Source organism: Schistocerca nitens, chromosome 4 (assembly GCF_023898315.1).
Source record: "Schistocerca nitens isolate TAMUIC-IGC-003100 chromosome 4, iqSchNite1.1, whole genome shotgun sequence".
Taxonomy (NCBI): Eukaryota; Metazoa; Arthropoda; class Insecta; order Orthoptera; family Acrididae; genus Schistocerca; species Schistocerca nitens.
In genome coordinates, this window is record NC_064617.1 from 861,407,444 (window position 1) to 861,425,474 (window position 18,031).

The following is an 18,031-nucleotide window of genomic DNA, read 5'->3' on the forward strand; positions in this document are numbered from 1 at the left end:
CTGTGGGAAAACTGAAATGTAAGAGAATCTAAGCATCTGAGATGTGCTGCTACAGACAAATGTTGAAAGTTAGGTGGACTGATATGGTAAGGAATGAGGAGGTTCTGCACAGAATCAGAGAGGAAAGGAATATAGGAAAGCTCTGACAAGAAAAGGGGACAGGCTGTAGGGACATCTGTTAAGGAAGGCACAGACTGGAATACATCCAGCAAACAATCGAGGACATAGGCTACAAGCGCTATTCTGAGATGAAGGGGTTGATGCAGGAAAGGAATACGTGGTGGGCTACATCAAACCAGTCAGAAGACTGATAACTCAAAAAATGACTGCTAACAAGCACGGATGGCAACTGCCAAACTGGGCATGTGACAGCTGGACCACCCAGTTGCAGAGCACACTACACAACACAATGTGTGTGACTTTGAGTGCTTCACAATCCAATTTTTTCGCTGGCACCAGCATTTCTGAACTGCGTAAATGGGACTCTCCCTGCAACATATCCTACGTGCCCATAACCTTTCTGGCCTCTGTCTTCACTAGTCCGTCACCTCTATCTGCCTATCCCATTCCCTGCTCCCACTACAGTACACAAACATCTTTTATCCCTGCAGCACATAGGTGTGGTAGTCCTTTGCTTCTCTCAACATCATCTACTGCCCCCAGCACAGCCTCCTGATGCTGCACCTAACAGCCCCTTATCCTTCCCTGCCACACCCCTGCATACACTCGTAGGCAGGAATACAACATTGACAGCTGTTCTCTATAATGATGTGGCGGAGAGAGTGGGCAGCAATCTGCAGTTGTTTGCTGATGCTATGGTGTATGATAAGGTATTGAAGTTGAGTGACTGGTGGAAGAAACAAAATGACTTAGACAAAATTTCTAGTTGGCACGATGAATGGCAGCTAGCTCTAAATGTGGAAAAATGTAGGTTAACATGGGTGAGTAGGAAGAACAAACTTGTAATGTTTCGTTACAGTATTACCAGCGTCCTCCTTGACACAATCAAGTCATTTAAATATCTGGGCGTAATGTTGCAAAGCAATACAAAATGAAATGAGAATATGAGAACTGTGGCAGGGAAGGTTATAGGTTGATTTCAGCTTATTAGGAGTACTTTAGGAAAGAGTGGTTCACCTACAAGGGAGGCTGCATAGAGGACACTGGTGTGGCCTATTCTTGAGTACTGTTGAAGTGTTTGGGATCCGTACCAGGCCGAATTGAAGGAAGACATCAAAGCAATTCAGAGGCGGGATGCTAGATTAGTTACTGTTAGGTTCGAATAACATGTAAGTGATACTAAGATGTTTTGGGAACTCAGTTGGGAATCCCTAGAGGGAAGGCGACCTTGTTTTCAAGAAACACTATTAAGAAAATTTACAGAACTGGCTTTTGAGGCTGAACGCTGAATAATTCTAAAGCCGCCAACATACAATGAGAAATTTGGGCTCATATGGAGGCATATCGGCAGTCGTTTTTCCCTCTCTCTATTTGTAAGTGGAACTGGAAAGGAAATTACTACTAGTACCCTCCGACACACACCATGTGGTGACTTGCGGAGTATCTATTTAGATGCAGACTTTGAGCGATAGTTTAATAATAATGTCTCCTTTGTGTGGTGAGTAGCAAATTAATCTATTTCAAAGTGTTGTGGTGCCGATGAGGTTGACACCAGCATTGATCTGAGTATCATCTTTGAACTAAGCTAAAATTATCTTTGAACAGTTCCACCATGTCAGTTCTTTGTAAGCTTTGCTTGTGTAAAGAGGTGAATAAACGAACTACTGCAAAATGGGAGTGTTGTTTGGTGTAACCGACCCAAACTTCCTCCTCACTGGTGACCCCGAGTTGTAACGTCTTCCGTTTTTGCCATTTTACTGTGTCCGCGACCTCCGTATCGGTTATTTTCACGTGTATTACATCGACACAGCATTCGAACAATGACTTCGGCCCAACGCCTAATGCCGGATTTTGTGATCGACATGCATCGTGTCGCGGGCAATGTACACCTGCCAGGACTGCAACACGATGCCTCTCACTCAATGATTACGCCCATTTCGCCGGACGTTTTTGAGCCTGCAACAAAAGTGAGGTTAGGAGTGTGCATGGCTCCGGCTATCAAACACCTTTGTTCCTACCACATGTACCCTCCCTGACTGACTTTGCAGTTACCTCTTACGGATCTCCGTGCAGTGGGGGACCAATGCTGATTTCTGCAATTGCTTCGTTGGACAACCTACCACCGCCAGGACAACGATTTGCCATGCCGCAATCCATGCAGTACCACGTGGATACCTGCCACGTGGCCGGAACTGCTTCATTCACAGGTCAACCTACTCAGCATCCCACCACGCCTGCGCCTGCCTCAGTTCAGCATCAGCACTTGCCTTCCTACTTCGATACCTCGGCCTGCAACAGGAACAATAACTTGTTATCTGTGCCTGACCTCCACCTCCGTCCCACTGCTACTCCTCAGTGTTTTGTGCCACGACATTCACCTTATCCGCACACCATTTTGAGTGGAGTGAGTATCAACAGTGAACTTTCAAACATTCCGTCTCACGTTTGACATCATTTCCCACATTGTGCTTCTGGACAGCCCGCACCTCCGCAGCCTTCCTGCAACACAGGTGGCCCCGGCTCTGATCATACATCAAGCTTTCCATGGACTAACACGCATTCTCAAACTTTGAACTTTTTCTCGCCTGTCGCCCACGTGCTGGCTCCAGTCGAGCATCTGCTCCCATTCTCGGCACATCTTGGTGCCTCATCCGCATCGGTCTTCCGCGACGTGTCAATCCGAACACAGCCACAACATGTTGAGCTTCCGCAACCACAATCGACACATTACGGTGTCTCACCCACGTCGGCCTTCCACGTCGCGACGGATCACGCTCAACCACAATGTGTCACCTTCACGCTGCCTCCCGAACAGCCATCGTTGCCACATCCCCTGGAGGCACACTCTCCTGGAATACTACAGCAACAACAGCTCGTTTCAGGCAGTGCCCCGACGAACTCAACTCAACCTGTTCTTCTGAACATTCTACAACGCTTACCGACGCTGCCGCCATTTATTTCCGACAGAGCTACAACCTGGTTCAAAATTGCGGACGAAGTGTTCGACCATTACAAACTCGATGAGTCAACCAGGTTTCTGTGCCTCATCACACACCTGCACAACCAGGAGGACTTGATTGCTGACCTGGTCGATGCCCCGGACTAATCTACCTGGTACACTCTAGCCAAAGAGACAGTTCTACGTCGGCTTGCACGCTCAACTGAGGCAGCAATACGGCAAGTGCTCCAGGTCGAGCAACTAGGCAACAACAAACCTTCCCAGCTCTGGAGACGGCTATGTGCCCTGGTCAGTGCCGATCTATTCTCTGACAAACCTCTCCTCGCCATCTGGTCACATCCGCTTTGCTTTGGCTCAAAGGCCTTGTGAACCTGTCAAGCAACGAATAACAATTGCTGACAAGCTACACGATGCATCACTGCTCCACTTCGCCAGCCACTGCCTGCCTGACAAGTCTCAGGTTCAAGCTCATCCCCCTGCAGCCGGACGCAGCTGGGGCCGTACTGTGCTGACCGTTCCGCTCGCTCCAGGAAGCAGTAAACAAGCAACTGGGACCGCACCGGCTCTTCCCGCGGCCACGCCCCCTCCTGCAACGGAACCTGCTGCGGCCACCAAACCTCGGCCACCGCCACTGGCAACGAACTTTCTGCAGGAAATGCAATCGCACTACCCATACTGTTACTTCCACACACACAGTTTGGTGTGGCCGCACGGAACTGTAGACCACCCTGCTACTTCCCAAACCCCAACTGCAGGTAGGTTTGGGTGCCACCTCCTGTGCACTACATGTCAGGCACCCCCCAGTGCTCCATTCTGTCCTGGAAAAACCGGTGAATTGTGGACGACTTTACATTAAAGACATTTCGTCGGGATACCTTTTCCTAGTGGACACAGGCGTCAATGTTTCACTGCTGCCCACATCCTTAGTGTTGTCGAACATCTGCCCTCATCATACTTCACTGCAAGCCATGAATTCATCTAAACTACAATTCTCAGGTTCAACTTCACACGTAGTCTCACTCTCCGCAAACTGCAAACTCGAGTGGACTTTTTTAGTGTACGAAATTGACGAACCTTACTAGGCACTGACTTCTTGTGACACCACAAACTTTCACCGGACCTAGTGCAAAACACTGTGTACACTATCCGTCCAAGACTCACTTCGCCTGTGCCCCATCAAGCAACCTCTCCCCCCCTCCCCCGTGACACATCGGTCCGGGCTCATCTCATCCGTACATGCTTGTCTCTGTTGACGACATTACAAGAAACAATGCACAAGTGCCTTGTTGAGCTTGAACACGTGGCTCACCTATGCAAGGAAAACTTCGAGCTATCCCTCCAGTTCCACAAAACACAGCTCAAGCTCACCGAAGCAGCAAAGAAATTACAGACACTACAGCAAGGACAGAGCAAGGTCAGTAAGTGCGCCGAATCTGCTTGCAATCCCAGCCATCGTGCCCCCGGGTGCTTACCTCCCGCTACCCCTCGCAACTGTGCTATCAAGTCTGCCATAACTTTACTGACAGTTCCACAGGGCCACACCCACCTAACATGGCAGTGTTTGGCACTCGGTCGGACACCAGTGCACATGCGCGACGAGCATCATGTGTTCCCGAACTGATAGCTCCTACCCCTCCCCTCGCGGACAGCACCTCAAACTATGCAACTTAGGCTCCTGCACGTCGCCGTGCGTCCGCCACTGACAACACAAACAGTGCACTCGTGCCAAGTGTTTCACCTGTGACCGTGCTGCCACAGGCCGTGCCCTCGGACAATGGACTCACTAACGGCTAACGAGCTCTACCGACCTCACCTGACCTTGGTGCCACTGCTTCGGGCCGGCGGCCATCTTCTTGCGTTGACTCCTGGGACACTTTGCCACCTCGGCTCCCGTCAGATCCGCCAAGTGGCTCCAAACACCATGACCATGCCTCACCCGCCCCGCCCGCCACACATTGTAAACAAACCGCCTCCCGTGCCACTGGCAACATTTCTGTCATCACCAATGGCACGGTTCACAAACTTCAGCTCATGCCAGGTCCCCTGATATCCAGTAAACCACGTCGACTTTGTCCCGAGCACCTCTCCAACCTTAAAAAACAGATTTCTGAACTACTAAGCTCCAGCGTCATTGAACCCTCTGCCAGTAGCTGGTCTACGCCCACACATATGACACGCAAGAAAGATGGGTCGTGGCGCATGTGCGGAGACTACCATCGACTAAACGCACGAACAATTATGGACACCTACCCCATACCCAACATTGCCGACTTTATCAGTTCCTTCGCAGTTGCGACCACGTTCTCTGTCATTGATTGCGAACAGGCCTACCACCAGATCCCCACGGCACCTGCAGACATCAAGAAGACCGCAATCACCATCCCGATCGGGTTATTTCAGTTTCGATTCATGCCCTTCGGTCAACGAAGTGCTATTCGAACTAAAATTCTGCTTTGCCTATCATTCTTGTGTTCAGCTCCTCCGTCAAGGACAACATTCGACATGTGCAAACTGTTATAAACACTCTCACGGCAGAAGGCATCTAGACCAACCAGGACAAATTGCAGCTACATCAACCCGCTGTCAGATTTCTTGGTTTTCGGGTCTCTGCCGATGGCATATCACTGGCCCCTGAGAAAGTACAAACAATACTAAACCCGTGATTCTTGAGTTTCTCCCGGCGTATTTGATAATCAAAATATCCACGGGTGTACTGCCGGTCTACAGTGTCCAACGGGCACAATATTTCAGCGATCATACATGTCGCCATCATCAGGTGAACTGACGGACTGAGCTCCTGTGAACGTGCCGGCACGGAGATCCGTACACTATGGCTGCTCAGGTGGAACTGAGCAGCCATAGTGTACGGATCTCCGTGCCGGCACGTTCACAGGAGCTCAGTCCGTCAGTTCACCTGATGATGGCGACATGTATGATCGCCGAAATATTGTGCCCGTTGGACACTGTAGACCGGCAGTACACCCGTGGATATTTTGATAATACTAAACCCACCCAGACCTTCATCATTCAAAAAGCTCTGGTGCTTTCTGGGGACAGTTAATTATTATCACTGACATCTATCTCGGGCTGCGGAGATTCGGGTTCCACTGACGGACGCCTTGGCAGGCACCAAAACTTATGGATCTCGGTCCGTTCCATGGACCCCTGCTATGACTGACTCACTGCCCTCAAAAATCTTCTTGCCGAGGCCTGCACCATCCTCATCCCAATGCGCAGCTTTTCATCACCACAGAGCGATACTGCCATCGGCACTGTCCTTAGCCAGACAATCGACGGCCAGACTTAGCCTCTGCAGTTCTTCTCGTGCAAGCTCACCAATGCGTTTGACAGGGAGTTGCTCGAGGTCTACGAAGCAATCAAGCATTTTAAGACTGATGTTGAGGGATGCCCTTTCTATGTTTTAACGGACCACAAACCCCTGGCTGCAGCCATTACAAACCCGCCAGCTGACCCGCCTCCTCGCCGCTTCAGATACATGGACTTCATATCTCATTTCACCACCGATGTCAGACACATAAAGGGTGCTGACAATATAGTTGCTGATTTCCTTTCACGAGTCGACGCCATCCATTCACTATTAGACCTCTCTGAACTGCCTAACCTCATACCCGCCAACGAGGACGCACAAAACCGGATCTCAGACTCTATCTCTTCACAACACTTCGTCTGCACCACCTTCCCTGGCATTTCTGGTGACATCTGGTGTGACGACAGTACGGACACGTTACGCCCCCTCATCCCAACCACGCTCTGTCGAGCTGTCTTCAAAGCTCTGCATAATTTCGTGCGTCCGCCCGCCTCGTAGCGGATCACTTTGTGTGGAGAAATGTCAACAAGGATTGATAGCAGTGGGCATGCTCCTGCATTGCATGTCAACGATGCAAAGTACACAAGCACACTTCGCCACCCTCGGCGCCTTTTTGATCCCTCCTGGGCGTTTCCAGCATATTCATATTGACATTGTCGGCCCTCTTCCCCCCTCTAACGGCTTTCGTTATGTTCTCTCGTCTATCAACCGAACAACTCGCTGGGTCGAAACTGTCCCCTTCCCCAATATTACGGCAGAAACTGTGGCTCGAACTTTCGTCGAGTCATGGGTATCACATTTCGGGTGTCCAGCTATCATCACGACTGACCAGGTCAGACAATTTGAGTCGGCCCTGTTCAACGGGATTGGTAACATTTGCGGCATCCGGTGCATCCATACCACAGCATATCACCTGCAAAGTAACGGGCTAGTTAAGCACTGGCACTGCACTTTCAAGGCGGCTCTTCGATGCCACGACTCTCTATGGACGACTTCCTCTTGTGCTACTCAGCATTGGTGCGATCTATAAGGAAGATGTTAAAGGCACAATAGCCGAGTTCATATATGGCCAGAACATTGTTCTCCCTGGCCCTTCTGCTTCTCTCCCTCAGTCTGACTTACCTTCCTTCTTGGACCTCAAAAGCATATCAACCTCCACATCCTCCCGCCTCCAGCCCGCCAGCCATTTCCACCCTAAGGTTCACGTCCCGAAATCTCTGGACAATTGCGAGTACGTCATGCTCCGAGATGACACTGTCCATGCTCCCCTCCAACCTCCATATACCGGTCCGTACCGAGTTCTCTACCGCTCAGCCAACACCTATGATATCCAGATGAAAGATTCAGCTGTCACAGTCTCTCTCAACAGACTTAAGCCTGCTCATGTCGAGCCTTCTTCTACCCCCCCCCCCCCTCAGGCCACGACCACGCCACTCACTGTCGTGGCTCACGATGCTCCGACCACTCCCTCCACATCGGACTTACACACTCAATCGAGTGACTTCCAGCTCCAATCGTCGAGCTCTCCTCCGACCTCGCCCCCTACTCCAGTCTCACACACTCCGTCGAGTGACCCCTGCTCCCCACGTCGAGCTTACCTACGATCATGCCCTAGCCGTCAGGCCCTTCGCCGGTCTTTTCGACATCTCCACTGTCACCTGCCTCACCCTGTCGAGGTTTCTCACGCCCCCCCATTTTGAACGTGCCCTTGCTCGAGGTGTTTGTGCCTGTCCCCCCGGACATAATCCACGACATCTCAATAATACTACGCAATGATACACTGTTCGCCGTGTCTTTCCCTTCATCCAGTGATCATGACTCAACCTCGGCCATTCCCTGCCACCTGGTGAAATGTGTTCCCCTCTCGCCCGATGTCGACCTGGACATGCTTTGTGTGTTCGCCACGCCCACCTTAGACATCATCGTTGTTGCTCCATTGCACCCACAAACCGCCGGCCTACCTGTCGCCGCACGCCCAGTATGACGTCCGGCTCGCTTCAACGACTTCCAGGTTCAGTGGCCGAACCTTCCTTCACGACATCTATCCACAAAGTTCACCGATGACACTGTCGAGCTGACCGTGGTCCGGTTCCCGATGACAACCCCTGCCGATGCCATAGTCACCCCCCCCCCCCCGGTCTCTCAAGAGTACTCCGTACTGTGTGTGTGGGGGGGGGGGGGGTGGAGCTATGTGGCCCTCATGAGGTCGACACCAGCATCGATCTGAGTATCGTCTTTGAACTAAGCTAAGATTATCTTTGAACAGTTCCGCCATGTCAGTTCTTTGTAAGCCTTGCATGTGTAAAGAGGTGAATAAACAAACTACTGCAAAATGGGAGTGTTGTTTGGTGTAACCGTCCCGAACTTCCTCCTCAGTGTCATCAAAGTATACAGAAAGGCAACCCATCAACAGAATCAAAAATCACTAAACCACTATCTAACAATAGTGGTAGTTCCTAGATGGAATAATGGGTAAAATAAAGGCAATCACTTGCCCAAGGCTGACTTGTGTGACATACAGAAACAGACAAGAGAATACAGAATTTACACTAGCTTTCGAACTCTTGCTCTTTCCCTAGCAAAAGTGCGCGCACACACACACACACACACACACATACACACACACACACACACACACACACACAGAAACAGACAAGAGAATACAGAATTTACACTAGCTTTCGAACTCTTGCTCTTTCCCTAGCAAAAGTGCGCGCACACACACACAACTATGCAAATGCCCAAATGCTCACACCTGTGGCCACAGTGAATGTCTTGTACAAATCTGAAAACCTTCTTCTTTTATCATTGTTTCTACATTAAATCTGAATTTTTTTTACAAATGAAAAAAAATGTAATAACAAAATTCAGGAATGATGTTTAAAAAGAGATAAGCAATTACCAAACCTAACTAAAATTAGTGTTTTGTTTGTATAGCATCCATAACTGTCAATTACATATTTCATTTGTTGGTGTTAGAATATGTCTGTGTGTAACAAGTTTTACAGAATTCTGAAAGTAACAGATTCTGCCCAACTCTGTGTACATGTCAGCTCTAATACAGTGGCTCCTGTTACATCAGCTGATAAGTGGACTTCTCTCTTTGATCAGAAATATAATTGTTATGTAAAACAGACATTATAAGCTACTTACGGGTGACAGTGTCCAACACTAACAGTTACAACTCCTCCAAACATATCTAGATATCGTTTGCCGGTGTGATCAAAGAGCCACTGCATATATCCATCATGGATTAACAGAGGCTTTTTATAGTAGGATACAATGCATGGAACCAGGTGATCTTCTCGTATTTCTTGAATCTTGTCATAATGTAGTCCCTGTTACAACAAACCTATAATGTAAAACAACACTTAATTAAGTGAACATAATTTTGTTTCAAGTATGATTATATTTATTATAATTTAATACAGAAAAAGATGGCAGAATTGACCACTTTGCAGCAGAATGTATGATGTAATGAAATATCTTGGCTGATTAAAACTGTTGACATTATCAGAACTGATGCCTGACCTCTGTTTTATTGGCAATGCTCTTAACAAGTGAGCCATATGAGACAAGTTTTTTTGCAGGACACACTCCACAGCAGGGTGAATGATTCATACTGGGAACAGCTTCTATGCACTGGCTAAGTCACTGCATCACTATGTTCCTTCTCCCAAGAAAGATAGTCCAGCAAGGTACAAACAAGCGCTTCTGTAGCAGAGAGGTGCTGGCAGATTGAAGCATAGAGTCAGGTTGTGAGACATATTCAGATGCTGCTTTTGAAAAGTATACAAGGTGTGTCCCAAAAGTCATTCAATATACTTTTCCGCCACACTCCAACAGGTTGCACCACATTCAGGCCATTTAAGTTAGGTGGGTGGTGACCCTTAACTTCACAGCATGCTCTAGGTCAGTCTGCTCTGAACATCAGTGGTGTCGGGATCACTGATTTAATGCACTCGTATTTTGAGACCATGTCATCATGGATACTTTCAAACAACAATAGGGGACTGAGTTCTGCATAAATCTCAACAAAGAAGCTGCAGAAATTTATGAAATATAAGGCACATGAGATGTGCTTTTTGTACAAAATTGGGAGGGTAATTATGGTCTGTGAAGGCCTCAGTGAGACCCTCGGTGTATGTCGAGAGGGACTGCTCATCACTATAGATGTGACGGGCATGGGTTGCTCCGCTGTACGAAGGGACTTCTTGGTATGAAATTGGTGGGTACTTCCGAAGTGGAGGTATTGCTGGTGGTTGGTAGGTTTTATATGGACAGAGATACTGATGTAACCGTCTTTGAGGTAGAGGTCAACACTGGGGAAGATGTCCTGTTGGGTTGAGTAGGACAGGAGATGGTTTTGAAAGACAGCTACAGCAGTACCTCTGTCCATGTCAAACCTACCAACCACCAGTAATACCTCCATTTCGACAGCCGCCACCCCTTCCACACCAAGAAGTCCCTTCCATACAGCCTAGACAACCATGCCTGTTGCATCTGTAGTGACAAGCAATCCCTCTCAAAATACACAGGCCTCTGACTGAGGCCATCATAGATTGTAATTAACCCCTCCTCTCAATCTTGTACAAAAACACATCTCCTGTGCCTTATCTTTCCAGTCACCCGGCACCCCCCAAGTCCCACCGTTCAGCCACAGAGGAGCATTTTCCCTGACTCAGTACCATCCAGGACTGGAGCACCTGAATTACATTCTCCACCAGGGTTTTGACTACCTCTCATTGCTCCTTGAAATGAGGAATGTCCTACCCACTGTCCTTCCACTCATCCCACAGTAGTATTCCACCACCCACCAAACCAACAAAATATCCTTGTCAATCCCTACACAGCCCCAGCTCCAAACCTCTTGCCTCATGGCTCATGTCCCTGTAATAGATCTGTCCCATACATCCTCCCATCATCACCTACTCCAGTCCCAATCACAAATATCACCTATGCCATCAAAGCCATGGCTACCTACAAAACCAGTCATGTGATCTACAAGCTAAGATGCAACCACTGTGCTGCATTCTACGTGGGCATGACAACCAAAAAGCTGTTTGTCCACATAAATGCCACTGACAAACTGTGCCCAAGAAACAGCCAGATCATCTATTTGCTGTGCACGCTACCCAACATGACATTCTTCACTTCAGTGACTGCTTCACAGCCTGTGCCATCTGGATCCTTCCTACCAACACCATTTTTTTCTAAATTGGGCAGGTGGGAACTCTTACTAGAATATACCCTACATTTCTGTAACCCTCGTCGCCTCAATCTTCGTTAGCCATTGCCCTTACCCATCTAGCCCCTTTCCTGTTCCCATTCCAGCACTAAACAGTTCTTTATTCCACCAACACACACTCTGTCTTTTTACTTCTCTCCTTTCCCACTACCCCCCAACCTCTGTCTGACCTCCCTCCTGCACCTAGCTACCCTACCCTCTCTCCATCTCATCCATGTATGCTCCCACGAGCAGCACTTTACTGTCCCAGACCCCTACCCTGCTATCCTTCCCCCTCTCCCCCCTTGCCGCTTCCTTATCCCCACCACTCAGATACCCCTCCCAATGTGCACTGCTGCTCATAGTTTGGTCTCAGCAGCCAGAGACTGTGGTAATTTGTGTGTGTGTGTGTGTGTGTGTGTGTGTGTGTGTGTTTATGCTGTTTATTTTTGATGAAGGCCTTGTTGGCCAAAAGATCACTTTCTGACAGTCTTTTTGTTGTGCCTATCTGTGACTCACTGTCTCCACTATATGGTGAGTAACAACTATCCTTTTCACAATATTGTTACATGCCATCCTGGATCTTCCATTGTTTGTTTAATCTTGATCAGTAGGTATTTTTATACAAAAATGTGAAATAAAATATAAAATTTGTAGTGCTCTGGAACAATGCATATGCCATAGACACATAATTTATTTTTATTTTATTTTTTATTTTATTTTATTTTATTTTTATTTTGATCCAACATCAACTGATTACAAAAAAACTTTTTTTTGTTCCAGTCTTCTGGATAAGTCAGAGCCTTACTTACTAGGGTTACATATTATTGGCTGGCACTTTTATCTACACAACTTTTTCTAAATTTAGTTGAGAGAACAGAGTTACATACTTGGACTATACAGAAAAAAAAAGTTGTTATTGCCATACTTAGATTAAGGAGTCTACAGTTTGTAACAGTATTCATATCTCACATTCAAATATTTACAGTTTGTGACACAGTGTAAGACCTGAGATTACATATATTTTTAGATAGATGGTCTTCCATCATACAAGTGTACTAAATCTAGGAACTCATCTATTGAGTATAGAGGATTGTTTAGGAGCCATAATTTTAATTTCATTTTTAGTTTTGTAATGGGCAATTTGGAGATATTAGGATGGAAGCAATTCAGTAGTTTTATGCCTGCATAGTGAGGGCTTTTCTCATAAAGTGTTGTTCTATGAGAGATGATGTGGGGTCTCTCTCTACCTCTAGTGTTGTGATCGTGTATTTCTTTATTGAGTGTTTTGTTACTGTTTACTGCCATAATGATTATCTTCAGCACATACAGGTTATGAACAGTTAGTATTTTAAATTCTTTAAACAAATTTCTGCAGGACTCCCTGGCACATTTCTTTCCCATAATTCTAAGTGCCTTCTTTTGTAAGGTAAGTACACTTTTCATATTACCTTTACTGCTGGATCCCCATACCTCTATCCCATAACTTAGATGGGATTCAAATAGTGCAAAATATATTTGCCTCAGAGTGGTGATGTTGCAAAAAGGTGTCAGTTTTCTTAGGACATATATGGTAGTACATAGCTTTTTACAAATATCATTCACATGATCAGACCAGTTTAACTCTGCATCTAGTGTCAGGCCAAGAAATTTGGTCGAGTATTGTTTTTTAATGTATTCGTCACCCATTAAGATTTGGTTTTCATGAATTATTTGCCTCCCAAGATCAAATTCAATATAGACAGATTTATTTGTGTTTAATTTTAGTTTGTTTTCATTAAAATACTGCAGAATTAAGCCTGCTGCAGTATTGGATTCCACTTCGAGTTGTGAATAGCTTGGATTGCTGCATATTAACGTGGTATCATCTGCATATAAGATAGCTGTTGCATGGTTTGTTATGGACTGAATATCATTTACATAGATAATAAAAAGAAGTGGTCCTAATATTGACCCCTGTGGGATACCAAAATTTATGTCAGTGGTGTTTGATTTGTATGTTCCCTCTGTAGTGCTAATAGACACAAACTGCTTCCTATTTGTCAAGTACGACCTCATCAGATTATGGGCTGTGCCTCGAATGCCATAGTTCCACAGTTTGTCCAGCAATATGGTCGTATCAACACAGTCAAATGCTTTTTGTAAGTCTAGAAAGATGCCACATACATGTTCTTTATTATCTATTGCTTGAGTGACACCTTCGATTAAGTTTGATGCTGCTGTAATGGTGGATGACCCCTTGACAAACCCATACTGCCCCTTAGAAATCACTTTTTTGCATACCAGGAAGTTCCAGATTCTTATGTATATTACTTTCTCAAAGATTTTGGATATTATTGGAAGAACAGAAATGGGTCGAAAGTTTTCTACTAAATTCCTGTTTCCTTTTTTGAAAATAGGCACAACTCGGGCAATTTTCAACTCATCTGGAAATAGACCATCTTCCATATGAGAATTGATAACTGTTGATAAAGGTGATGCAATTTTATGTATACATTTCTTAAGAGTGTCCAGACTAAGACCATCATACCCTGCTGCATGGGAATTCTTTAAGCTACTCACTATTTTAATTATTTCTTCTTTACTTGTTGGCATCAAAAATATACATCCTGACACTGGTGTTCCTCTGAATTTGTATTTATGATTTTTAAGTTGATTGTTTATGCTGGAGCCAACAGAAGCAAAGTAATTGTTAAATTGATCTGCTATCTTATTCTGATCAGTTTCTATTGTGCCGTTTATCAGCAAGTGATGTTCAGTTGTATGGTTCCCAGATTTACCTATTTCTCTATTTACTAATGACCATGATGTTTTGGAGATATTATTTGAGTTCTGAATGACACTTTCAAAATGTTTCTGTTTTTCTGAAATTAGGAGGTCTACATAGTATTTCTGATACTTTTTGAATTCTTCTTTTAATTTTTTATTGCTCAAGTCATTTAACATAGCATACTCATACCATCTTAGTTTTTCTCTAGCCTCAGTGACTGAACTTGATATCCAGTTTCGGGTTACAGCATGTGACTGAATTCTCTTTTTTATTAATGGGCAGGCTTGGTTAAGAATGTAGAATAGTTCACTTGAGAATTTGCCATAACTATGAAGTGTCGTTAGAACACTGTTCCAATCCACATTCCTTAGCATATTATTCAGCTGAGTTATATTTTGGTCTGTATTCACCCTAATATATCTATAGCAACTGTGTGTAGGAACCTTTTTTATGTGCACACTTAGTTCTACTGCATGGTGGTCTGACAAAGCACTTATAATAACAGAAGATGTAAGATCGTAAAGATGAATACCAGTGATTATGTTATCTATTGCAGACTGGCATGTCTCAGTCTCCCTGGTTGCAGTGTTTATCAGGTATCTTACATTATATTCAAGCAGAGTATTCTTGAATAGTCTAGTGTGTAACTTATCTGCTAATACATTTATGTTGAAATCTCCTATAATTACTAACTTGTTCAGGTGTGATATAAAAACATTCTCTATCATGTCACAAAACATTGTTAAGAAAACTTCGAAGTCTCCACCTGGTGGTCTATATAAACATATAACATAAATTTTGTCATTTGGTATCTTTATACATGCTGCACATAATTCAATTGTCCCTTCTAATGAATATTTACTTACATTTACAGAATTAAAATCAAATGTGCTCTTAACATACATTGATACACCCCCACCTCTGATAGTAGATCTGCAAAACATCTTGCATGACAACATTTTACTCAATAAAAATGAAATACCTGTGTTAAATTTTACACACACACACACACACACACACACCTGCGCATACAGGCACATTGTGCTGGATGAATACTCAGTGCAGGGACTGCAGTTTGCAGGTTGACTGGGACAAGGGGTTGTGCTGTCTCCTTTCTCCATTCCCTCACTCCAACTGACAACCCCTCATCCCAGAATTGAATTACTGAGATAGTGTCCTCAACTAGCTCACTGTAGCTCACTGGTGTGTGTGTATGTGTGTGTGTGTGTGTGTGTGTGTGTGTGTGTGTGTGTGTGTTTGTGTACATACTCTAGCTTGAGAAAGGATTCATCAGAAAGCTTGTTAAGTTCTCAAACAATAGAAACTGCAGGATGGAATGTAACAATATTACGAAAAGGATAGTTGCTACTCACCATATAGCAGAGATGCCGAGTCACAGATAAGCTCAACAAAAAGGCTTTCACACAATAAGTTTTCGGCTAACAAGGCCTTCATCAAAAACAACAGACACACACATACACACCACGCAAACACAACTCACACATACATGATCACAGCCTCTAGTGTCTGATGCCAATCTGACAGTCTTTTTTTTGTGCCTATCTGTGACTCAGCATCTCCGCTATAAGGTGTGGAACAATTATCCTTTTCATAATATTGTTACGTTTTCAGTGTTGTTTATGTGTCTGGTGTAAGGTAACAAATAGAGGTTCACTTATTGACTGTAATTTTATTACATTGTTATATATTTACGGCCATGTCTTGATTTTCAACTTACACTAAGCAAAGACAACTTAGTCAATAAAGGAAACAGTTGCAGAGTGTTTGTTCAAGCCTTATAGAAAGACAGTTTTTCACAAAGTACACGTGTTAATTACCAGTTCTTAATACAGTATGGGATCGTACATTTTGCATAGAACAATTAGTGTCAATCAATGGAATTGCCCTTATTGCAGTGAAATATCAATTTAATTCCAATTAAAATATATATACTGTAATATTAATTGTTACTCATCATGTAATATTTAACACTTGAGTCTCTTTTTATGATACTAATTATGAAAATTGTGTGTTTTCTGCTGGGTGTAAGGTCATGATTAAATAATTTTGTACAGCTTTTCTAATTATAAGAATGCTGTAAGCAGCCAGCAATGTTGAAATTATAAAGGGGATCCCTGCTGCAAGCGCAGAGAACCAGAATGAGAAAGTACGGAGTGAGTCAGTCTGTAGGAGTGCTAATTGGGTTCAGTTTGGTTTGTGTCAACAAATGAAGAAAAGAAAATGAGTTGTTTCAAGGCTTTTCATTAAGCAAAATCCTCACATGAGATAAGTACATGAAGAAACCCAAAGAATCACTTCAGGACTTCTGCTGTGAACATAACTACTATTTAAATACAGCTAACAGTCATCAGCACCTCTGATTCCATGATTCCACCAGATAAGTAACAAAGAATTTACATGTTTTCCTGCTCCAAAACTCAACTCCTTCTGCAAGAACCATGATATTGTGATATGAATACTGAAAATAATTAATATTTTTTAAGTGAAATTTTGACTTCATACTCATCTATTTTATGAGTGGATGTTTTATTTGGTCAGTTGTTACCTGTACAATTACAAATCGAGTATTTTACTGTTTCATAGCTCCAGTCACTGGTTATTTGTTTAAAGTCAAATCATAGCATAAAATTAATGCACAGACTTTCACCAAACAAACAAACTGCAATAAAAGATTGAGTTTATCAATGTAAACTGTGATTTCCACTTCTTTTAACAACTGGAAGTGGTTTTTCCCATTTATGAAAATCAGAGTATTAGTATAGTTGCTACCTCTCTAGCCTCTCAAAGGCTTTTGTCATATTTCTTATGAAATATTTTCCTGTACACAATGTTATTGTTACTTATTGACATTAATAGATACTCACTATTGATGCATAAATTCAACCATCTTCTATTGTGACAGCTTCTCTTTGTTCTACCAGAAATATATGGTGGTTATGAAAAAGTATGGCAAGTATTAGATTAGATTATTGTCAACAAATACAATACAGGAAGCTCAAATTTTACATGAACTGTTCGAAATCAGCCAGCTTCTGGCCTATGTTTTTTTGATTATGAGTTGTATTACAAAATACAGAACTTTCTTACTGTGATATTTGAACAACACACATAACACTCTACATCTGAATTATGTCCCAACAGCCTAATAACTTCTAACAGCATATTTAATCTGCAAATGTTGCCCTGTGTATTTTGTTGTGGATTTACAAAGAAACTTATGAATCTCCATTTTCTGTTGCTCATTTCTGATATGCTTAAGACTTTCTGCTCCCAAAAGCAATAGAGGTTGAAGATACAATCAAGCAGCACATTTCTTACAGTTATGATAATTCTTGTGCATTGATCACAGTCCATACTCACTGTGTACTTCTTTGGCTGATAATCACATGGAGGCATCTCAGGTGCTGCCATAGCATGGTAGTCTTTCTGGCTAAACTTCAGGAAACGTAAACCTGTGGAAGTAAAATTCTGAATAATAGCTATTGTCTTCTAACAAGACGATTCTACATTCATAGCAGAAGTTTGTCCAGTACGTTGTGAAAATTGCATGGATAAAATACAGAATAGAAGTGATATTTAGTTTGGAATTAATAATGATGACTTGAT

General features: G+C 44.0%; 1 protein-coding gene across 6 annotated transcripts in view; it reads right to left on the reverse strand.

The window, feature by feature from the left end:
• Positions 1 to 18,031, reverse strand: part of LOC126253322 (alanine--glyoxylate aminotransferase 2, mitochondrial-like) — a 155,952-nt gene that overhangs the window by 105,440 nt on the left and 32,481 nt on the right. For 4 of the 6 annotated variants that reach the window (XM_049954579.1, XM_049954578.1, XM_049954580.1 and 1 more), the window contains exons 2-3: positions 17,786 to 17,877; positions 9,561 to 9,745 (exon numbers count right to left, since the gene is read on the reverse strand). In XM_049954579.1, coding sequence (XP_049810536.1) covers positions 9,561 to 9,745; positions 17,786 to 17,877 — 277 coding nt within the window. Of the gene's footprint in view, positions 1 to 9,560; positions 9,760 to 17,785; positions 17,878 to 18,031 lie in introns of all 6 variants that reach the window. The other 2 variants (XM_049954583.1, XM_049954582.1) reach the window with 1 other exon arrangement.